Source organism: Gorilla gorilla, chromosome 5 (genome assembly GCF_029281585.2).
Source record: "Gorilla gorilla gorilla isolate KB3781 chromosome 5, NHGRI_mGorGor1-v2.1_pri, whole genome shotgun sequence".
NCBI classification, from domain to species: domain Eukaryota; kingdom Metazoa; phylum Chordata; class Mammalia; order Primates; family Hominidae; genus Gorilla; species Gorilla gorilla.
The window spans coordinates 149,255,237-149,279,235 of record NC_073229.2 but is presented as its reverse complement, the minus strand read 5'-3'; the positions used below and the strand labels follow the sequence as shown (position 1 = coordinate 149,279,235).

The 23,999-nt window shown below is 34.5% G+C and overlaps 1 protein-coding gene across 3 annotated transcripts in view; it reads right to left on the bottom strand.

Annotated features, from left to right (window-relative positions):
* Positions 1 to 1,326: 1,326 nt before the first annotated feature.
* The window catches only part of RNF217 (ring finger protein 217), a 135,793-nt gene continuing 113,120 nt past the window's right edge, over positions 1,327 to 23,999 (bottom strand). For all 3 annotated transcript variants that reach the window (XM_055389779.2, XM_055389780.2, XM_031012516.3), the window contains 3 exons: positions 17,111 to 17,312; positions 12,464 to 12,535; positions 1,327 to 11,107 (listed from right to left, as the gene is read on the bottom strand). In XM_055389779.2, coding sequence (XP_055245754.1) covers positions 11,034 to 11,107; positions 12,464 to 12,535; positions 17,111 to 17,312 — 348 coding nt within the window. In that variant the 3' untranslated portion in view covers positions 1,327 to 11,033. The remainder of the gene's footprint in view (positions 11,108 to 12,463; positions 12,536 to 17,110; positions 17,313 to 23,999) is intronic.

The window sequence follows — 23,999 nt, the reverse complement described above, 5'->3', positions numbered from 1 at the left end:
TGGAGTGCAGTGGTGCAATCTCCGCTCACTGCAACCTCTGCCTCCTGGGTTCAAGCGATTCTCTTGCCTCAGCCTCCCGAGTAGCTGGGATTACAGGAGTCCACCCCACGCCTGGCTAATTTTTGTATTTTTAGTAGAGACAGGTTCCCCATGTTGGCCAGACTGGTCTTGAACTCCTGAGCTCAGGTGATCTGCTTGCCTCTGCCTCCCAAAGTGCTGGGATTACAGGCTTGAGCCACTGCGCCTGATCCAGAATTTGTTTTTTCAGTTTCTTTTTCTTTGAGACAGAGTCTCACTCTGTCGCCTAGGCTGGAGTGCAGTGGCGCAATCTTGGCTTACTGCAACCTCCACCTCCTGGGTTCAAACGATTCTCCTGTCTCAGCCTCCTGAGTAGCTGGGACTACAGGCGCCTGCCACCACGCCCGGCTAATTTTTTTTGTATTTTGAGGAGAGACGGGGTTTCACCATATTAGCCAGGATGGCCTTGACCTCCTGACCTCATGATCTGTCTGCCTCAGCCTCCCAAATAACACCCTCATGAAGTAACAGACTATTTCTATAATCATAGATTTTTGATTCCCCTTACCAGTCAATAATACCCACCCCAAAAGTAACCAGTTCTGACTTCTATTATCATTGATCAGTTTTGTCTGTTTTTGATCATCATATAAATGTGATCCTATAATATATACTCTATTGTGCCTGGCTTCATCTGCTCAACATAGTATCTGTAAGAGTCAACTGTATTTTTGCATGGATTGCTCCGTAATTTTTCAAAATTAAGATTATTTTCATTCTAATTGTTCTATAATATTCCATTCTATGAATATATCACAATATATTCATGATTTTACTGTTAAGGAAAATTCTTGTACTTACCCTTTGGTCAACAAAGGCCATTCTTTCCTTAGTGACAGATCTAGGAAAATCATTGCTAGGTTATAGAGTAGGCATATATATTTGGCTTTAGCAGTTTAGTGGTTTCTGCTTTCCCACCCCTGTATAGGCCCCTTGGTCCAGAGAGTAAAGACCACCCTAAGCTGATCTCTTACTTCCACACTATTTGCTTCTTCTTCATGCCTCATGCAGAATGTTTGCACTGATCTTCACTATTCTGTGCTCTTTCCCCAAAACATGCCACAGCAACACAACACAATCCACCTTCCCAAAAGCACACCCTTGAATTTCTGTTCATTCCTGCTCCTCCATTTCTAGAGTCCAATGTAGAAATTACTCCAGTAACTCTAGGCACAATAGTTTTGTTGCTGTGAAGTTTTATTTTTTAATTTTTTAAAAATCCAAACCTATTGGAAAAAAAGACAAGAATTTTCTCTTTTAAAAACTTTTATTACGCATTGCTAAATAACATTGCATGATGTATTGCACACATCATGCGGTAAACAGCACTCCACAGTAATCCATACAATAGCTTGTACAATGACAATCAAAATAGTTTGAAAACCGTTATAGTTTTCATCCGAGTGAGTGTCTTTATATTCTTCCATGCAATCTGATTTCATAATTAAGATTACTCTTCCATTGTACAACAACCAACCAAAAATAATTTTTTATAAAAGCCCAACCACAACAAAAGGTCATTGGGACATTACGAAAAGTCCGAAATTAGACTCCAAAATATCACAAGGTGTCCGTCTTTTGAAAGACTTGTCCCTAAAATTTGTGTGATCTGACACTTGGGTTGCTTTTACCGCCAGCAGCACGTGACACTGTACTTACTGAGAAGGAGCAGTACATTGACACATCGACTGAAAATTCTTGAGGTAATAGATTTTTAAATTTCACTGCTTAAAAAAAAAAATCTCTTAATTTTCAGGTCCTGTCCAGCAGGACCTACCTGTTGGCAGGAAGATTCTTTTCCTTTTTTTTTCTTTGTCAAATATTTACACATATCTGCATATACAACCTGTCTTTGTCTTTTCTAAGCACATGGTTTAGTTTAATTATTCAGCATACATTCATCAGGAAAAGTTGAATTATATATTATGATACATAAAGAATATAACAAACCTAGCATTTTGTATAAAGCTAAAACAAAAGGCACAGATCAAGAAGAGCAAAATAACATATTATATAAACAGGGTTGATGTTGATAAAGCTCACTGGGAACGAATAACATGTAAATAGCAGACACCATGGTTCTCTAGCATCTGTATGAAAGTATATTACTGACAAAATATTGCCAAGAATAAGTTGTAAGGAATTGGTCAAATTCCTGAAGTACCATACAGTTACTTTTATTTTTAATGCTTTTTGTAAAGTAATTTTGTCCTAATTGGAGCTATAGATAAAACTGAGAGTCATTTCAACTCCTGTTCTAAACTTAATTAGCATTTTTTATGGTTTTAAAGTATAATTCAATTTTAATGGCTTTAATTTCTGGTGTTTAATATCCATTTGTATAGGTTAGCTTAAAAATGAACAATGAATTTAAGAAAAATACATTGGCTAACCTGTTTTAGAGATAATACAGTAGATTAAGGTAGCAAATGCAGCCTATATACATCCCTAAAGATACGCTTTCTCCTTAGCACTTTAAATAGAGGGACCAAAGAACACTCACAAAAAAATATATGGCTCTTTAGATAAGAAATAAAGTCAAGTGAAAAAAATAAGGCACTAATAACGTATATGAATGTTATATACTCATCACACAAAGCACCATATGGAAGGTTAAAGGGATTATACATTAGTGCTATTGGAAAATGAGAATAAACCCAGTTTCCCTGGCTTTTATTCACCAACTTCTTCCTTTATTTTCAGTAATTACAGTGTAAATGCTAACGTGGTAGAAAAGTATATACTATGCTAAAAACACAATTCATGGAACCAACAGCATGAAATAATAATTTGGAAATAAGAAGTTGATTGCTCTAAAAAGTGTAAGAAATTAGGTTTTTAAGATACTCCTTATTTCTCAACATTTCATCTCAACGTAATTTTTGCTTTGCAATTTCTTTTGAGAGATTTCTGCATATCAACATTGTCTAATTAAAAAAAATTTACTCTACCCCTCTCTTTCATGAAATATATTCAGAATGATTTCTTCCACATAGTTTTGTGATTATCAAAGTTAATAGTATAACTAATGAAATGGAGAAAAGGTTAAAAAATAAAATTGCATAAATATTTTCCAATATCATTAAAAGGAATCAATGAAATCTCTTTTCAACCAGGTCCATTTTAAACTTGAAAAATATTATAACTTACTTTATTTGGAAAATGGCTGCAAATTTTATAGAAAACTAAAAATATGCAATCTAATGAAATGATGGACAAGATCTGGTACAAATTACTATTCATCTTATAATCAAGAAATTTCTTCTAATTTTCTATTGTTAAGGAGAATATAATTAAAATGGAATATATTCTGATACTTAAATAGAGGATGACAATAATTCCTTAGAACTGTAATTTCTGAATATACAGTAATAACAGATAAACACTCAATTTTTTTTGTTTAATATTTTACTCTATTTGGGAAAAGAATGAATAATTGTCCCACAGTTTTGAAATAGATATACATTGATATAAATGTTTGTTTCATAAAATTGCCTTACAATTTTGTTTAAAATAGAATCAAAACAACTGGTTCTTTGTTAACATTTTAACATCACTGTTGTGTTCCTTCTACAGAAAATCATTTCTGTCATCTCTCAGAATTTACTAATTACTATGTTAATTGCTTCTAAAAGCAATAAAATTGTCAATTTTCATATTAAAAATCTGTAACAGATTGTCCTTGTCAAGGTAAATGGTTTTATATATATACAAAGTAATTATTATTCTATGTTTCACGTGAAATATAAGGTTGGTCTACTTTTTAAAATACCCTCTAGAGGACTGTAATTGTGATGAAAATGATCAAATAATAAAAGTAAGCTACTGAGGAGTTGCCATATGACACTTAAAAAAATGGGTCTTAGAAGGGTTTCTTGTCAGCTGATAATGAAATTATGATACTTTATCTAGACTTTTCATTATAAAGAAACATAAAGCATGCTAATTTTCTATAAAATGAAAGAATTTAGATATTTATATCAAATATTTAGATACTAGTGGCTTGAAACAATACAAATATATGGGGATATTGAAGAAGTAATACATTCACAAAAATGCTGTTTTTAAGAATTTGATTGGATTACTAAGAATATTTCCCAAGCTGGGGCATGGCGAGGTGAACACATCACAGATTCGCAGAGAACCAATGACAGCATAGCTTGCCAGCCACAAGAATCTAAAAGGACATTTCAGCAATTTCTGGGGTCCTTTAACACTCAAGTCTGTCTCTCCCTTTTTCTTTTCTGTTATGTACTGAATCTATACTAAATATATTGAGTGTGGCATATCTAAATCATATCAATAAAAAAGTCAAACACTTGAAAATGACAAACGTTTTCTGTAGAATAGGGTTAATATCAGTTACATTCAATGTGACCTACTTTAGATTATCAAAAATCTAACAATGTTCACAGAGCATGAATCCATGATTGAATCTTATATACAAATGCTACACTATATAAATCCACCCCAAGCCCAAGCTGTAGGACGTTTTGCTGAAACAAAGACCATAAACCATAGACCATAAACCTATAACCCTTTTTGGATGAAGAATGAATGACCTGGGTTCAGGTTGGATGAATGTCCACACATGCTTTCTGTCCAACTAATACGCAAACACAATATTGATCTTACAACAGTCACGAAGCAATTTCTGAAGCTTGGTTTTAGAGTATTATTAGGCCCTCTGGTCCAACTGGTATCTTCATTTGCTTGACTTACTTCTTGGCAGAGGGCTAGGCAGTGTTCTCCAACTCCTATCAAGAGGGAAAAGTGTTCCAGGCACTCCTGATACATTTCCATTTACAGATAAAATAAGCCAAGGTAAATTATGCTCACTACCAGAGCTAAATTCTGGAGTGCGTTCAGTGTTGAATTCATTTCATTACAGTGAAAGGAGTTACGGGAGAGACAGAATTTATCCCACACTTGGCCAAGATGGGAAGAAGACTGCAGAGGCAAAAATCAAGATAATTAGGAAATTTAAGAGAAAAAGGAGCTTGATGTTGTAGTATGTGGGTATCATTTCACAAGGAAAGTCATTTAGTATTAATAATGGAATAGAGTGACAGAATATAGCACAGAACTGAAAAAAAGTATTTTTTATCTTAGTAAGTCTGAATAATTTAAGTGATACAAAGTTAGATACACCAAATGAAAATTTTTAGAAGAAAAAAGGAAGTGACAAAAAAGGGCAATGGCAATATTTTGCGTATTTAAAAAAAATTACTGCCTTTTACATTCATACTGTTATTCTAAAATAGTCACTTCTCTAGCCAAAAAGACACATATAGTTTGTAACATGCATAATTACATTCTTTTAAAACTGGCAATATGTATAGGGATTTTGTAAGGTATGTGATATAGTAAAGCTTCAGCTAATGCTCCAAAGAAGCAATGAGAATAGTCTCACTACTGTGACACTGTTTCTTGGATTTGGATGAAGTCAACTAAAGTTCCAGCCTTACAATTAGTAACAATAGAAGTCCCACACAAAGTTTGGCTATGAAATGTGTATTTGTTCTATTTTCAAAATCAGAGTTACAAAGGAGTCCCACTGTAATTCTCTCTTAAAGATTTGTATCATTGGTTTGCATCCAAAAGGTAACATTTTGCAATCTTAAAATACTCCCCAAATTTTGGAACTCTGATTTTGTTCTGATAATACTTTAATGCTTCTATAAAATGATTTGTTTTATCAAATTAATAATTGTGGCTATAAAAATTAACAATGTGATTTTGAAGACAGGCATAGTAGGCACATGCTTGTAATCCCAGCTACTCCAGAGGCAGAGGAGGGAGGATCGCTTGAGCCCAAGAGTTTGAGACCAGCCTGGGCAACATTGAGAGAACCTCTGTCTCAAAAAAAAAAAAAAAAAAAAAAAAGAATTTTGTAACTTATTTTCCATATTAGGGGGACAGTATCATAATTAAATTATAACTTTAAATACAAAATATGCTTAAACTTGGGATTGGTGTGCAAAACTGGTAGTTTTGATTGATCATATTTTTAGTCAGGGAGATTTATAGAATTCATGAATTATGAAATTGCAGTTAAAACTTTCAGTAGAAATTAATTTAATATTTTAAACAAACATTCCAATTAGGTATATTAGGTAACACTTATTAAGTATTATTTGCTAGGTTTGATAACCATTCCAAGATTACTACAATTTCAGAAATTGCTACTTTTCTTCAGGTATGTTTTATTTGTTTTAAATCTTTAGCTTCTGATTCCTCCCATATTTAAAGAGATGACACATATTTGCTAACACTGTTATCCTACTGTCTCCACTGAAATATATGTATCAGTTGCTTTAACTTTGTATACTGTCTCCATTGAAATGTATGCACTGATTGCTTTGTCATTATTTAAATGGCACAAATATTTTAAAGTGCATTACAAAATTTTAAGGCTATATTTATAATAGATATTAACACAAAACAATAAAGCAGACCATGGGAAAGATCACTTTCAATAGTTGGGAGAGATTTCAGCCACAAATATGGGAGAATAAAAATATAATCCAATGTGAAGACTCACATTAAGGCTTATGTGCAGGTTGCTTATAAAATTAAAATCTAAAAATGTTTTTTGGCATAAATTTTCTTATTTTTGTAATAAAGTATGCCAATTAAGGTTATAGAGGCCACTAACTTTTTTGTAATTCTAATGTAACAGCCAGTATAAAAGTGTAATGTGAAAAACAATTTCATTTAACAAGGGAGCAGCTGGACTGATGTCTTGGCAGATGTGCCCTCGTTTGACAAAGGTCAGGAAGGAATTCTAATGTTTCCCACATACCAGAGTGAGTTTTTAGTCCCCTCCTGTCTCTCCTCTTCTCCTTCAGTGAAGAGGAATAGTTAGAATAGCAGAGGTATGGAGAAAAATGAGGTTGAAGAGGGGCATCAGGGACTGGAAATGATTACAGTGGTTCATAGGTATTTTAGGAGAACAGTTGGTCATATATTTGGGTGGTAAGGTTGAAAGATAAAGGCTCAATTGGAGCCTTGGGACTCAAGAGATAGTGTCACAGAACAAGGTATTTTCTGACAAGCACCACTGAATCTTGATACCACAGCAGAGAAAGTACAATTAAAGATATCATGTTGTAACCTGACTTGTGTTTAATTATCTTTGTTTTCTTGTCTGTTCTACTCTTAGGACACAATAGCACCTATGAGAAAATCAAGGTGGTGGCAACAAGATGTTGCTTGTACCAAAAGGTTTGACCCCTCTCTTCTTACTCCACATATATAAATTATTCCACGATTTATAATTATCCCACCAAATCACTAAATCATACATAATCTAATGTATTTTTCTGGGAATTGCTGTGGGCATTTATAATTGCCAACATATTCTTTCTTACTTTTCACAATGGCATAATTAAGTTCCTCTGTCAAGCAACATACACAAAAATGGATAGTGTTACTAAAAATGCGAAAAGTATCACCAATTTGGCTTGGGTATTTGATTTAAATCCCTCAAGTTTTAAAATGAGGCAATCCAAAAGTCAATTCATCTTTCTCACATTATCTGACAGACATCTCCTCAAATTTTATTTTTATTGAAAAAAAATTTCCTATTGTAAGTTTTGGCAAGGTATTTATTTGGCTAATCAGGCAGAAAGGAAATTATCCTTCAAAAGACGATTTTCTTTAAAAATTATGCACTCCTGTACAATCTTTCTTTTTATCCAAAAAAGGGTCTCATATTATCTCTATGACCTCATCTCCTGAAATTACATTAAAATGTTTATTACAAAGATCTTGTAAAAAACAAATGTACAATCTTATGGATATGTTCATGCAAGGTGACAAAAATATATGCAAAAGGGTCTTCACTCTTGCTTTCTTTGTAATAGGGAAGTGAAAATAATCTTGTAGTCCATTCAACAGGGGACTAATTCAATAAATTAAAGTATACCCCTACAATGGATTATGCAGTAATTATAAAAGAATGAGGTAAATCTATTTAAACGCTTATGGAAAGGTATCTACTAATATATAATAAAATGACAAAGAGTCACAGCACAGTAAGAATATTTTTCTATTTGTATAAAATGAATACACACACAGACACATACACAAACACACTTATTTGTATATTTGTAGAAAGTGTCTGCAAGGACACATACCAAACCATTAACAGTGGTTACCCCTAGAAAATAAGAGGTGGGGCAAGTAGAGAAAGTTGTATTTTATAAATTCTGTATAGTTCAATTTTTTAAAGTAGTATATATTAAATTTACAATAAAAGCATATAAAATGACAAGCCTTGGATAGAAAGATATTTATTTTATGTGCACACTTCTTTTTAAAGTAGTTTTTAGAATTTCTCCCAAAAGTTACTACTACTGTTTTACCTTCAAAGTTGGCACTGACATATAAATAATACTTTTTATTTTCTTCTCTCTTTTTAAGATCTTGATGAAACTTGGTAAAAAATTCACAAATAATCATTTTAAGTTACCAGGAGGGAAAGGCCTAATAGATATGACCCTTTAAAGAGAAAAATGTGTATGTTAATTTAAAAATATCTACTCAATAGAAAAATGAAAAACTTGTGCAACACAGTGCACACTATTTCAAGCACTGATGAAATAGCCATCACTGAAAACAGACACCACTTTGTAACAGGAATATTGGAAAGTTTTCCAAATAATATAAAAATATGTCCAAAAGATAAGTTATTTAAAGAAAGAAATAAAAATCCCTGAGTAGGCCAAAGACAACAGATACATAACCCAGAAAACAGATTATCCAAGACAAAAGAGTATGTTATTCAGCCCGTTGGTATATATGTATATGGCATATGTGTTCATATGCAGTCATGGGAATATTTCATATATACCATACATATGACATATATACATCATACATATACAGATCAGCTAGGTTTAGAGTTCATCATATTCACATATTGCCAAACTAATGCCTAAGTTCAGGAAAGATGAATTTACGAAACCTTACTCTTATGACAGGTTAGAAATTCTCCTTCTTTCAGTCTTAAATACTATTACACCTAAGATAGGCACTCAATAAATATCTGTTAAATGGATGGATGGGTGAATGAAAAGATAAATTTGTGAAAACAGAGCATCACTATTTCTTGTATTATATTATGCTTTAGAAATATGCTATTCCCAAACCATAAATGTCACACACTCCTCTAACTGGAAATAGACAACTAATCCAGAAGCTGTAGTACAGTTATTCTGTGTTATTCAGAAAGAATGAAAGCATGCTGGATTGTTATTCACGCAAGTCAACTTCACTTTTTATGTCAAACAAAAATAAAATATTCTTACACTCTGGAGCCCAACAAAAATAAACTACTCATGTTAATGCATGTTTTATCATATCATCTGTTTCAAATCAGACAAGGTTGCTGACAAATAAATGTACATCTAAGACAGACGACTAATTTTAAGAATTTGGAGACAATTCAAAGCTTTAGGCTTTTTAGGGGTCTTTTTTTTTCCTGTTTGCTGATGAACTTTTGTGATGAAAGCAAAGGCATATCGTAGTCTAGTTACTTGTCAATTTCTTATTTTTAAAGCTTTTGTAGGTTGAGAAAAACTTCCTGAAAATATTTCCTTCACTTTTTTGTTTCCTTTTCCAAAAGCAGCTGATATTGGACAAACTCAAGAACATGAAAAGTTTTCAAACTCCTCCATAAGAAGGTGTCCCCAAAAATATTATGTTTGAGCAGTTAAATATAAGAAAAATCCTTCAAAACTAGTATTTGTTTTTATGAAAAACCTTGAAAACAAATAAAAACAGAGAGGAGGAGGCAAGAGATAACAAGGTTAGGATATTAAATGATGTAAGACCTTGACCTAAAGCAGAATTATCTATAATTACAAGTTGGTTAAAAAATTAGCAGAATAGGAATTTTTTAAAGGCTTAAGCAGTTCTCTACAGCAAACTTGTTTTTGGGATTAAATAATCCCAATGTGAAGGATCTATCTATAGAGTGAAGCATGTTTTCCAAAATGTAAGAATTTTAAAAAGACTGAATATTTGGGTCTTGAGAATTTCCTAAAAGCAGCCAGTTTTGTCAGTTTACAAAGCTTAATACTCCTTGGGGTGACGTTGCACAAATTTCTGTGTTTGTGTGACAAAAAGAAAGAGCAAGAAATAGAAAAGTTCAGTATCGAAATAGCCTGTTGTCTACATTGACTTTAATTTAATACATTGCCAAATTATGTCCACAAAGGAACCATCATCTTTCAATAGGTCTATGAAAATGTGGAAAAATAGTGTAGCGGCATAGAACTGGGTAAGTACAAGGTTACTGGGCCTAGTTTTAATACATATTTATATACACACACATTCACAACCCTACACATATACACTTCAGTAACTTAGTATTCTTCTCATTAATTTAGTTTCACTCATTCCCTTTTGGACATTGAGACTTTTTGCAATTATAATATTTGAAAGATAAAAGAATTATACTGCTGGGGCTACAGATTATAATAGGTGCATTCAGTGAACTCTTATCTTCTGAAAAGTGGCCTTGCTTGTTGGTACAGATAGGACTTCAGCTATTCACACCAAGTCTCACAAGATGGCCTGGAAGGAGGTGCAGAGTTCAAAGACAGTCCAAGCAATTCTCAGAAGAGGCGTGCTCAGAATTCTTAGGATAACTGGTTCTTAAAGTATCTTCTTCCAAGAACCACAAAGGTCAGAGTTATGATATAGATGTTTATAGTTTATGAAAGTGACCATTTTTTAAAAGCAGCAGCAATTTGTTTAGGGAAAGGACAGGATACCATGTTGGGAGTGCACCATAGCTAGAGGCATTGTGGCCCACGGAGAATCACTGGGAGATGAGATGGTAGAAGGTTCCTCTCAGTGTTTTTCAAGATGTGACTCACAGATGGGTGTACCCTTTGGTATCGCTCCTACTCCAACCAGCTTAGCTGGATGAAATCATCTGCATGTTACCAGTGCATACCTGTCCGTGATCGTTTTCTCTGTTTTTTACAAAGGCAATAGATAGGAAATACAAATAAACCTAGGGATAAAAAAAAATTAAAGTTAGTGAGGATGAGAGGCATTTAGGTTTTCCTATTTTAAAATGTCTATGTTTATTTACTTGCAATGTATGAACATACAAAGAAGACATCTATGCTATGAAATGTATTTACTTCTACAATATTTCATTCTTTAATATTTCCCTTTAGCTTTTCTCCCCTTTAGCACCCTCAGTGATACCAGTTTAATAATAATGATTTCTATCCAAATATCAAAACTTTGGTTTAAATCTTCTTTATTGTCCACAGTCATATCATTTGCACACTATGATACTCACACTTGTTTCAGGCAGTATAGCATATCACTTAACAACACAGGCTGTGGAGCCAAATGTTGGGTTTGATTCCTGGTTCTACCACTTATGAGGTTCTAGTAAGTCTTAATTTCCTCAACTGTATAATACAGATAATAATATCTATTACATAATGTCCTAGCTCACATTGCAAGAACTTAAATGTCAGACACTTTATAATTCTATCTGTCCTGTACATTTATTACTTGCTAAACCCAAGTTGACATATGAAAATCATTTTATTTAGCAAAAAAACCCCATCTAATATATGGAACAATGATCAAAGCAGCCTTTATCTATAGCATTTAGCTTAAAATTATTAAAGCAATAGTTCTCAAAGTATGGTCCCTGAACCAGCTGCATGAGCATCACCTGGGAACTTTTTAAAAATAAAAATCAATGGACTTTTCCCATATACCGAGTCAGAAACTGCAGACCGAAACCAGCAATGTGTGTTTTATCCAGCCCTTGAGGATATTCTAAAGCATGCTAGAGTCTGAGAACCACTGCTTTAAAATACACATTTTAATATACTTGCATAAATAAAACTATGCAAATCACTGCAAGGTTTTCTATTTGTCAGTGCTCAAGTGTATGTTGGGTATATGTTCCTGTACACACTGACATTATCTGTTTGTATCCATGGCATCTTTTACTGGACCAAATGAAACACATAAGGTGCACTAGAACTTCTTTTCCTTGATGCTTCAACCTGAACTCAGAATTAGAAAATTTGGGTTCTATTCCACTTGCCTTTTTCCCTAAGGATACTAATTCTATTAGCTTTGTGTTATAAAAGGGTTAATAATGCTTTATAAGATACATGAATCACAGCGTTCATAGACTGAAAAATTCATACTAACATATCCTACAGGAAACACGCTCCTCTGATCTTTTAAATGATATGCTGGTAATCTATCTAAAGCAGGCATACAATATAAATTATGTCCACTTAATAACTGATTCATATTATTACATTTACACTCATATTCTCTCTATGGCCCTCAGATAATTCTAATCTCAGATGCATGAAGTGTTTCTTACCGATTACAACCGCTATGGCCCCTAGTGCCAATCCCAAAACCATAATTAGAGGTGCAATGAATAATTTTCCAGCTGGAAAACAAAAGGCAAAATTACTTAAGGAGTCTTAAAACTAACCTACCAAATAATTACAGTGATGCTTTTTAAATACCACAGTGTATATGATTTTTTAAGTAGTCTGATTACACTTAAGGCTGTATATATCTAAGAAATGTATCAGGATTAGGTATAGAACAGATATACACATGTAAGTTTAGTAACTTCACCAAAGTCCTGAGCACATGCATCAAACATAAATCACTTATCCTTTCTAACCAAAAACATTCCAAAGCAACTGGCTTACTGTATTCTACCAGAACAGTTCATCTTTGTGCTTTTCCTTAAGATCCTTTCCATTTTCAATGTTCGCAATGCTAAAAGATTAAGAAAGAAGTGGCACATTTTGAGTTGGTAGGAGAAAATCTTGTTACCTCATAACATGGAGAGCTGGTAGGTCCTACAGAGGGCTTCTGTCCAAGCCCACATCTAAAGAAGTGGTTTATTTACATCCTGGGTCCAAAGAAAACTAATAATATGAACGCCTAACAGACTGAACTAAAAATGGGACGTTTCAAGATGTTAGAGAAAACTATGAATAAATACCTAGTACGTTGAAAGTTACTCAAGTGAATCATTTTAACGAATTGAAAAAGGAAGCACTTATAAAATAAAAAGGCAATGTGCTGGTAAGGATGTCAAGTGGTATCAGCCAGCATTTTCTTTTCTAAATGAATCATTAAGCAGTGATGATAAACTCTAGCCATAAGTATACATAGCAGAGTCCAACATCGGAATCCCACTGACTTTGAAAGACACAGGCACAAAAAAGAGGCTAGTAAATACATGTTGTTATTGTATTTTAAACCTTACGGCATGTGACACAGCTTTAGAGCTGCACAACTCAAATGCAACAAGAGATGAGAAAGAGAGAAACTTTGCAGTAGACTCACAAGGCAATTTAAGGATGAAACAGCAATATCATTCTATAAATTAAAGGACAGTAATTTAGAATAATCAATTACATTAAAAAAGAAACTAATACAGCCATTTGTTGGAAGTTTGTCAAAACATACTAACTTTTTTATTCTTAAGAAATGATCTTTGGAACCAGATGACCAGACATGTATACAACACTGTTTTAAATATCTAATTTAAAAAGATCTCCATTCCATTAGCACCATGTCTAGATATGGGTTTTATTTATATTTTTTGCCAATGACAGAATCCAAGTAAGTAATAAGTCCCATTGAATAATTACGTTTAGTACACTCTTAAAGTGATGCTTAAGAGTTTAGAATATATAAGCACATATATTTTAAAAGAATGTGTTTTTCTCCTATGCACATAGCTCAGTCTGTTCATTCATATTTCCTTTTTAAATAATTATCAGTATATTTTCCTAATAGTAATAAAACATAACTAAAAAGTAACAACATTGATTTTCTTTTTCCTCTCAAATATCACAGAATTGAAGGAACGAGATAGGAAATAAACTTATTCCAATTATGTAATCCATGTTCAAAACATGTTTACATCTACTTTCGAAACTGTTTTAAGGGACTAGGCATACTATCTCTTATTCCTAGGTTAGTAACATTGCTCTAAAATCATTTTTAATTGCTATCATATCCATATATCATATTTTATTTAAATATTCCTATACTTAATTTTTTGTTTCTTTTCCCTATTTTAAATTATACTTGCACATAACCCATTTTCAGTTTATCTAGATTTATCATGTTTTAAAATGGCCTTCACATTAGTATCAAATTTCTTCGCAAAAGAATTGTACAAAATTTCAATTCATTAAGTATCAAAGTCCAATACTAAGTATTAACTTGATAAAACATTTGCTAATCAATAGTTAGCAGATGTCTTATCAAGTTAATACTTAATACTCAAAGTATCTCATTTTGAGACTGCCAATTTACATTTCTCTGACAGCTAGTAACACTGAATATTTTTGAACATAAGTATTGGCTATTTGTATTTCTTCAATTCTGGCTCCAGGCTTGTCTTTTTTTTTTTTTTAATTGAGTATTCATTTTTGGAGAAGGCTCCATTGTTTTTGTTTATATAAATTATTTGCCATCTAGAAATCAATTGAAGACCTATTCTTAAAAATTATATGACTTGATTTAAAACTTAGAATTTTTGTAAGAAGTAATATGAGAATTTAAAATTTATCCTCAGCCACTTTTATTCCCAGTACCATTCCTTTAATAATCTGCCCAGCCTCACTGGGGGAGATGCCCCTATGTCAGAGGCTGCTAATCATCCCCAAATCTCTCTTCTCCTTTATAATTTATGAGCAGAACCTCTGATCTCTAGTTGAGCACGTGGTTACACGGAATGAAGACCATGTTTCCCACCCTTCAGCTGTGAGAGAGATGAAGGCCCTTTCTCTGCCTCTGGCCAAGGACCACATGAGGCTGTATTCCAAGACTGAGGGAGCAAGTTGTGTCACATCACACAAGGACAGTGGGTGGGAGGGCTTTCCTATACTCCATCTTCTCTCTGAAATGGCAGGGAGTAAGTAACTTTGTAAATTACAACATTACTTTTCCTGCTTTTTGTGGAGATGGGGGAGGGAGGACCACTTCACTTGGAGTTATGGTCCAACAGCAGTTAAGAGGCAGCTGTGCTTGGGGTGGGGAAAATATGTGTGGATGAGAGAGTTTATCTTAAAGCCAGCTGCTCCCTACTTTGACAGGCTTAACCTGATGTGATTTTATTTGCACACATGCGCCTGCACCCACAAAAGACAGGCCAAAAAGGAGGTTGGGAGGTTGGGCCTTTAAGAGGTGATTAGATCTTGAGAGCAGAGCCCTTATGACTGGATTAATACCACTATCATAGGAGCGTGTTAGTTATCAAGGGAGTGGGTTCCTGACAAAAGGGTAAGTTTGGCTCCCATTTTCTCTGTCTCGTGGGCTTGCTGGCCCTTCTGCCATGCTATGGTGCAGCACAAAGGCCCTCACCAGATGCAGCCACTACATCTTGGACTGCTCAGCCTCCAGAACCATGAGCCAAATAAATGACTTCTCTATTTAAAATAAAGAATGGACGGAAACATGTTGCCATGACAAAATTAAAGGTAGCACTGAAGTAGAAAATAAAATAACAATGCAAAAAATACAGTGATTTTGTGTTTTCATGTTGCTCTCTCCATATACAGATTTGCAAATAGCTTCTATCTCAGAACTTAATTTGCAATTGATTTTCTCATGGTATTAGAGGTTAAGGTTAGATTCCCTAGTTATCCCTCCAATATCTGTTTAACTAATACATACATATTGGTTATATAATTATAACATCCACCATATTTGCAAATTAAGAAGCGGCACACACTGGAAAATCATTAAAAGCAGTCTTGACTATTGAATGCTATTGGCTGTGGAAAATTATGTTCCATTAACCTCAGGAAGAATATTTTAATAGAGATCACATAGATTTTAGAAAATGATGGCATTGGTTTCCATATGTGAAAGTGCATTTGCGTATATATGTTCTATCTTTTACCTGATAGAAATCTATCACTAACATCAGCTTTGTTCTGATCGGGTATCATATGCTTCTAAGGAGGAAAATGGTTCACGACAGTCATGAAGTGACCAAGGGCTGAGGAGAGATATAAAGATTTTCACAAAGCAACTAGGCAGAAGTAGGAAGGAAAACGGAAATGTGGAAGATGATAAAAAGTATTGCCTACACATGAGAAACACGGCCAGAAAAGGAATTCTAACAGACATCCATGTGATGAAAAAGGGGAAGAAATCTCACATGGTTACATTCCAGAGCAGCAGGGAATGGAATACATTCCAGAGGAGCAGAAGAAGAAATATTCCGCCAAAGAACCCTGCATTACCCAAAGGCAGTGGCATTTGGCCAGGGTGATTTGTTTATGGGCAGGTGTCTGTGTTTCTATTTGCATACTTGTGTACCAGTGTGGGAAGGGGTTGTGTATGAGGCTACTATGTGTTGTTGAGGAAGAGGGGGTAAAAAGTCAATCCACAAAAGCATTTTCACTTGGATAATTAAACTTGGGTTTGTATGCACTGAGGGCATTTGATACTTATTATATTAACTGTTACCTATTAATAATTAAAACAATGAAAAATATATGCAACTTATCACTTATATAGATATAATGGAACTCTATTACAGGGCTCTAAAAGGTAGATTTTTTCCCCTGCCTTCCTAGGCTACGCTCCATGCTGTACTGTATTGCATGTCCTCCATGAATGAGTGGAGGATATGTGTACGACCTGCTGCTGGATATTGTCCATTCCAAAAATATACATGACACTGCCCCTCTTGTTAAGTGGCTTACGACAGGGTTTCAGAAATTTAAGAGGCAAATAACTTCAGATTTCTGCGTGTGATTAATAAGTTGCTTTTTCAAACAAAATCTACTTGCTCATATAAGTAGTGTCCTGGTAACAAAATTTAAGTTTTAAATTTTATTCTTAAAGGGTGAGAGAATATCCTCCTCTGAACACTGGGCACATGGCAGGTGCTCTGAATTACCATGGCTGCACATTTCCAAGTTCTATTTTCACTACTTAATTCCCAGGGAAGACACCCATAAGCATGTCAGACACTCACCACAGACTGACCCTCGCACTAATCTCCTTAAATGAGGTCTCTCTGGGAGGTAGCGATATTTGCATCCAAATATACTGAGGTTTGATGTGTGGTCTCCAAAAAATCGGAGCTGGCGGTATCTCTCACCACATCGGTAACAAAAATTAGTGTTACATTGTGAGCAGGTCATATGGTCACATCCTTCAGTTCGCTGGATGTGGATCTGTATCAGCAAGAGAGGGAAGGAGAAGGAAAGAGTTAGCTGAGTTTTTAAAAAGTAAAATCGCAAATTTTATGAAACAACACTTACCAGTTTCACCAAAATAAAAGTCTCTCATAGCACTCCTGAGGCTGTGAATTTGCTTATAATCATACCCTCCAAGACTAACCTTTTACCAAATACTTTCATGTGTGCAAAGCTTGATAATATTTCAGGTACTCAAGCTGTTGGCTTATCTTGACCAATATAAAAGCAAACACATTCCAAGGAAGACACATTTGTCTTTCCAGACATACACCTAATTCAATGGTTAGGAGGCAATTTAAAATGCTTTGAAAGTATATTTTGTTTATGCTATGATCAGCAAGAATGAGCCAACTTGGGGGAATAAGCAGAGATAAACAGTATTCCTTAAAAGAAAGGATTACATAAAAGTTTTTGTGAATAAATACCAAAAAGCAGAGGTCTCTTTGTTGAAGGAAATTATAGCAGATATAAATGTATTTGCAATATCTTTTTAGTTTTCAGCTCTAATATTATTTGTAAATGTGTTGTTTGTAGAACTGTTTGTACAATACCATCTGTGCAACTAAGCACCTTCCTCTATTGTTGCAGTCAAGTTACATGTAAACACAGCTTCACCCATCCTGTAACAAGGATTTCATTTTTGGGTAGTTCACCATATATACATATATATGTATACCATATATACCATACAGTGGTGGTATGGTATATATACATACACCATATATAACATACAGTGTGGTAGTCACCGCCTCAAGCAGTGAGACCATGTTATAATCAAGACTTTACTCTTTGCGATAAAATTGGAAACTCAACTCAGAATCCTCATGGAAAGATATTGTATATAAATTAGAGCCATCTTTATCTGTGCATACTTTGTTGCATGAATAATCATAAAAGACAACATAGTTTAACTTAACATTATTTAATCAAAATACATAATATTTTGGTTACACTGCTGATATGGTTTGGCTCTGTATTCCCACCTAAATCTCACCTTGAATTGTAACAATCCCCACGTGTCAAGGGCAGGGTCAAGTGGAGGGAATTGGATCATGGGGGCAGTTTCCTTCATGCTGCCCTTGTGATAATGAGTGAGTCTCAGAAGTTCTGATAGTTTTGTAAGCGTCTGGCATTTCCCCTGCTTGCATTCATTCTCTCTCCTGCCGCCCTGTGAAGATGTGCCTTCTGCCATGATTGTAAGTTTTCTGAGGCCTCCCCAGGCATGCGGAACCATGAGTCAATTAAACCTCTTTTCTTTATAAATTACCCAGTCTCAGGTATTTCTTCATAGCAGCATGATAATGGACTAATACAATTGCCCAGTTCTCCTGTTACTAAAATGAGACCTCCTAAAAATAGTCTACTTCACTACGGCAGGGGTGTCCAATCTTTTGACCACACTAGAAGAAGAAGAATTGTCTTGGGCGACACATAAAACACACTAACACTAATGATAGCTGATGAGCTAAAAAAAATTGCAAAAACCATCTCATAATGTTTTAAGAAAGTTTACAAATTTGTGTTGGGCTGCATTCAAAGCTGTCCTGGGCAGCAAGTGGCCCACAGGTTGGACAAGCTTGCACTTGGAGTAGGTACTTGCTCAAGTCACATCTTTATTCATTCGCATGTGAGTTCTTTGCTTAGAAATTTTATTGAAAATGCTCCCGATACCATTTTGACTAGTGGAGGCTTCTATTCATTGTGTTGTTTCGGGACTAGAGTGTCAGTGAATATTTTAAAGCAATTGGGAGTTTTACAATTAACAAGTGTGTCAAATCCTTCAGTAGTTGTTTGATTCTTGTCAGTCAAGTCTTAGCCATAAGCTAAAACTTTGCATATTTCCTTTAAAATTATCCTTTCCTTCCCCTAATACAGTGTATTTATTTGAATGTCTGAAGTAGTGTAGTTATAACTGCATTAAAAAAACTGGTCAGTGATTATGGAGGTGGGATAAAATCATCCAGGAAAAAGAGAAGAGTTCTGTGAAAGGAGAAATGAAAAGGTTGAGAGATGAAAATTTTTCTTTACTTTAAAATAAAACCTTGTTGTATAGCTTTTAGGAATAAAAATTTTTTGAAGTTCCTAACTCCAAATTATGTGCAGTATTTCAGTTTTAGGGATTAAATAACTAAAATATAAAACTGCAATTTAAAGGAACAATATGAATTTCAAAAGAACTCATGAGGCTGCTTGTGAACTAATAACGGCCATTAATCATAGTAATCATAAAAATTTCACTTAAAAGATAACACCTCTCTCTTCCCCTTCCTCCCACATCTATCTATCTATCTATCTATCTATCTATCTATCTATCTATCTATCTACCTACCTCCTATCTATCTTCTGTCTACCGACCTACCTAACTGGAGAGTTTCTTGGTGACTGTGATCATTTTGAAGAAGTAATAATTAAGTGGAACACAGCATATTACAGGCGGGCACTTCATACATGGGGAAATGAAGGGACCAAGAAAGAAAAGTTTGTCAATTGGCTGGCAGGACTTTATGTATTCAAAATCGTTAGGTGAACTGGGAGGTGAAATGTCCATTCCTTTCCAGTGGGTGACTGACACTTGGCAGGTAAGCTTCAGCCTTACAGAGAGGTTGGAAAGAACATGAGCTTTGACTTCACAAAGCCCTGTGTTTGAATTCTAGCTCCACTAGCTGTTTAAAAAGAAGTTACTTTACCTCTCCCAAGTGTCAAGTTAGATAATATTCCCTACCAACCAGTGTAAAATGTGATAACCTATGCACAGTGCCAAACTCGTTTTGGCACATATGGAGTCAGGTCAATATAAAGTTGTTTCCCATCTACTTATTCCCCTTTTCCCACCTAAAAATGCCAGAAATCAAATACCTGGGTAATTTAACTGCAAGTTCCTGGACTGCCAGGCAGTCCCCTTTCTTACTTCTTCATATGGGCAATTCTTAGGCTGATGCTGGACTAGAGAGTGCTTTCCTAGATAGGCAAGTGTGTGGTCAAGGGCATATAAGCACCTAGGGTCAAGAGTTACCAACAAATCACGATTTGGGCAAGAAAAGCAAAACCCATGTTTCTTGCTATGGGTTGCCTTATCTAACTTTTTTAGTCATAGTGATTTTTTTCCTTTTACACGACAGACCAGTAGCAGTGGATCCAGGTTTTGCAAGGCCTGTAGATTGTTTAATTTGAGAATCCTTCTTTAAGCAAAATAATCCAACTTACAAAGACAAATTAGATACAAGGCCTAAGAAGGGGCCTGTGCAGGTGAAGGTCTTTGAAGCTTAAGCCCTTTAGCTTTCTGTGAGTCAGCCCCTAGTCCAGCACTTACCCTCTGTTGTTCATGTTTATCAATGGTTACTGTAGCCACATCCATTTAGCACAGTAAATGGCATTAGGAATACCACAGGCCAACAGCCCTACTGGACCTCTGAATCATTTCTGATCCTTATTTAAACCACATGAGCACTAGGACATATTTGAAGACAACTTCTGAAAACCCAAAGCATCGTACACTCAACTTTTTGACTATATATTGTGTTTGATCTTAAAGTGGAGATAATACGACTTAACAAATTTCCTGATTTGACACTGTTAGCAGTGTCGTGGGTGATCTACCAAGGAAAGAGCGCTAATTTTTGCGTAGAGCCTATTATGTGCCAAGCATTGTACACAGATTAGCACTTTTAAGCCTTATAACTGCACCATGAGATTGGCATTCTTTTTCATAAACAGAGGTCAGAAAAGTAATCTGCCTGAGTGATAATCCTCGTGAGTGAGAAAGATTTTGAATTCATGTCTGTTTCTTTATTATGCTAAGCAGCCTCTTATTATGAACTTAAAAGGTAACACCAGAAGATCAATCATATTATTTGCCAACCAGTCAGACAAACATGTCAGCTCTCCCTCCACAAGGTATATCTGTGTCTTCTTGTTTTTGCCATTCTGTGCCATTCGTCCTTCAAATGTCATCACTTTTCCTGACAGAAAAACTTGTTCTAATAAGTTTTGCCTCATATTTCACATATAATTTTCACTGTAATTTTATATCTGTTTGTAATATTGCTTCATTGGGTTCTAAAATCTTTATGTGGCCTATTTATTATTTCATTTAAATAATTAAGTTTGCACTTTCTAGCCTTTCTCTTTTAACAGTCTTTCCTTATTAGTATTATTATATTCCAAATGCAGCAGGCAACTAAAATACCGTTGGTCAAATAATATTTCTGTACAGGAAGTGGTAAAATTGTAAGCTCTATAGTAACCTTGTACATTTTGGGATTACATGGCTCTATAGATTAATTTGAGTATTTTATACACATAATCATGGAAAAAATTGTTTCATCATTTACCAACTGTCAAGTACACAGTGCTGCCTTTAATATTATTATGAATATATCTTGATTATATATGAATATTTTATTTGACACTAACAGAGAAATAAACTAGCAAAATGCAATCTGCAACAGGAGACATTATTTTTCACATTTGCTAAGCAAGTTGTAATTTTAAACTCGTACTACCAGGGGATAATACATTTCTTATGCTGATGAATTCCCCAAGTACACCTTTATCAGTCTCACTTTAACAGTGTCGTCTTTGTTTTTAAAACATAAAGCCTTAAAACATAGGTTTAAATTATATTTACAGAAAGTTCATTTTGTTCTCAATGAAGCTGTTTTTATTTTTTATTATAGCTCCAAAAATATTCATGAGTTTAGCTCTGCTAAAAAATAAACTAACTGCCCAAGTGGCTAAAATTTAGTATCAAAATTCTCTTTTTACTTAAAAGATGGAGAAAGACTAGATAATCCTAATCCATTAGATAAAATTGGCCACTCATAAATCACGAATGACATTTGAATTGTTAGTACTCATAGTTTCTTCTATCTATAACAAATAAGGATGACTGACATTTAAGGAATTGAATATTTAGGCACCAAGCATTACTTATATCTTTCTATACTTAAGGTCATAAGATGAAATGTTCAGAATAAGCTAGATATTCCCTTATAAGAGCTTGATATTAAGTCCACATTGTAGTAGATGGAAATGACACAAGGAGCCATTTTTGTGCCTAGGATATTCTTCACAGGATGGATTAAAACCTGTAATAAGATACACACACACACACACACACACACACATATGTAGGCAGATGCTCCAAGTTGAAAATATCATAGGTTGAAAATGGGCAATTTGTAGACATGGGATGTAAAAAAACAAAACACAATATCCAAAAAATGCTGGCAACCCAGTCCACTGCGAGTATCAGTTGTTCACCCTCGTGATGGCATGGGTGACTGCCAGCTGCACAGCTCGCTGCCACTGCCCAGCTTACTTTGAGCCTGGGAAAAGATCAAAATTCAAAATTCGAAGTATGGTTTCTACCAAACGCATGTTACTTTCACATCATGGAAAAGTTGAAAAATCGTAAGAAAAGTCGAAATCATGTCAGACCATCCTAACTTGGGAACCATCTGCATGAAGAAAATAGTACCTGTCCTCCTCAAGTTGTTTACATTTAGTTCAATAAAATGCCCACAAAGTATCTAAAAAAAAGAACTGGAATGTGGTCTTTTATTTTCAAACAAGGTTCTACCTAATCATAAGGTAGAAGAATAACAGTAAATGAACTGCTAAACCTACAATGTTTTATGACTAAATCAGTATACATCTGCCCACAAGTATTTGTCTCCAGTTTCACCAAGAAATGAAGGCTTACTTTATTGTTTAAGCAGCATTTGATAACTAAGTTGACTGTTATGTATTACTGCCCCCAACAAATATTTTACTCTAGATAAAATCCTAACCTCTAATTTATTTTTGAAAGTATTTTTATATATGTGTTTCCTTCAATGACTTTTGATACCTGGAAGAATGAATTAGAAACAAAAGTTACAAGGAAAGCTTTAAAAAAATTTCCTGAAACTCAAACAAATCCCATAAAAAAGTGGACAAAGGACATGAATAGACATTTCTCAAAAGAAGATATACCAACAGTCAACAAACATATGAAAAAATGCTCAGCATCACTAATTATCAGGGAAATGCAAATTAAAAACACAATGAGATACCACCTTACTCCTACAAGAATGGCCATAATTAAAAAGTCAAAAAACAATAGATGTTGGTGTGAATGTGGTGAAAAGAAAACACTTTTATGTTTGTGGAACTGCAGGTTAGTACAATCACTATGGAAAACAGATTCCTTGAAGAGCTAAAAGTAAAGCTATCATTTGATCCAGCAATCCTGCTGCTGAGTATCTATCCAAAAGGACAGACATCATTATACGAAAAATACATGTGCACGCACATGTTTATAGCAGCACAATTCACAACTGCAAAGATGTGGAACCAATCTAAGTACCCATCAATCAATGAGTGGATAAAGAAAACATGCTATATATACACCATGGAATACTACTGAAGAGCATAAAAGAAATGAAATAATGTCTTTTGCAGAAACTTGGATGGAGCTGGAGGCCATTACTCTAAGTGAAGTAACTCAGGAATGGAAAACCAAATGTTGTATGGTCTCAATTATAAGTGGGAGCTAAGCTATGGGGATGCAAAGGTATAAAGATGATCTCATGAAGTTTGGGGACTAGGAATAGAGGGTAAGAGTGGGGAAGGGATGAGGCATAATGTACTGGGTACAGTGTACACTGCTCGGATAATGGG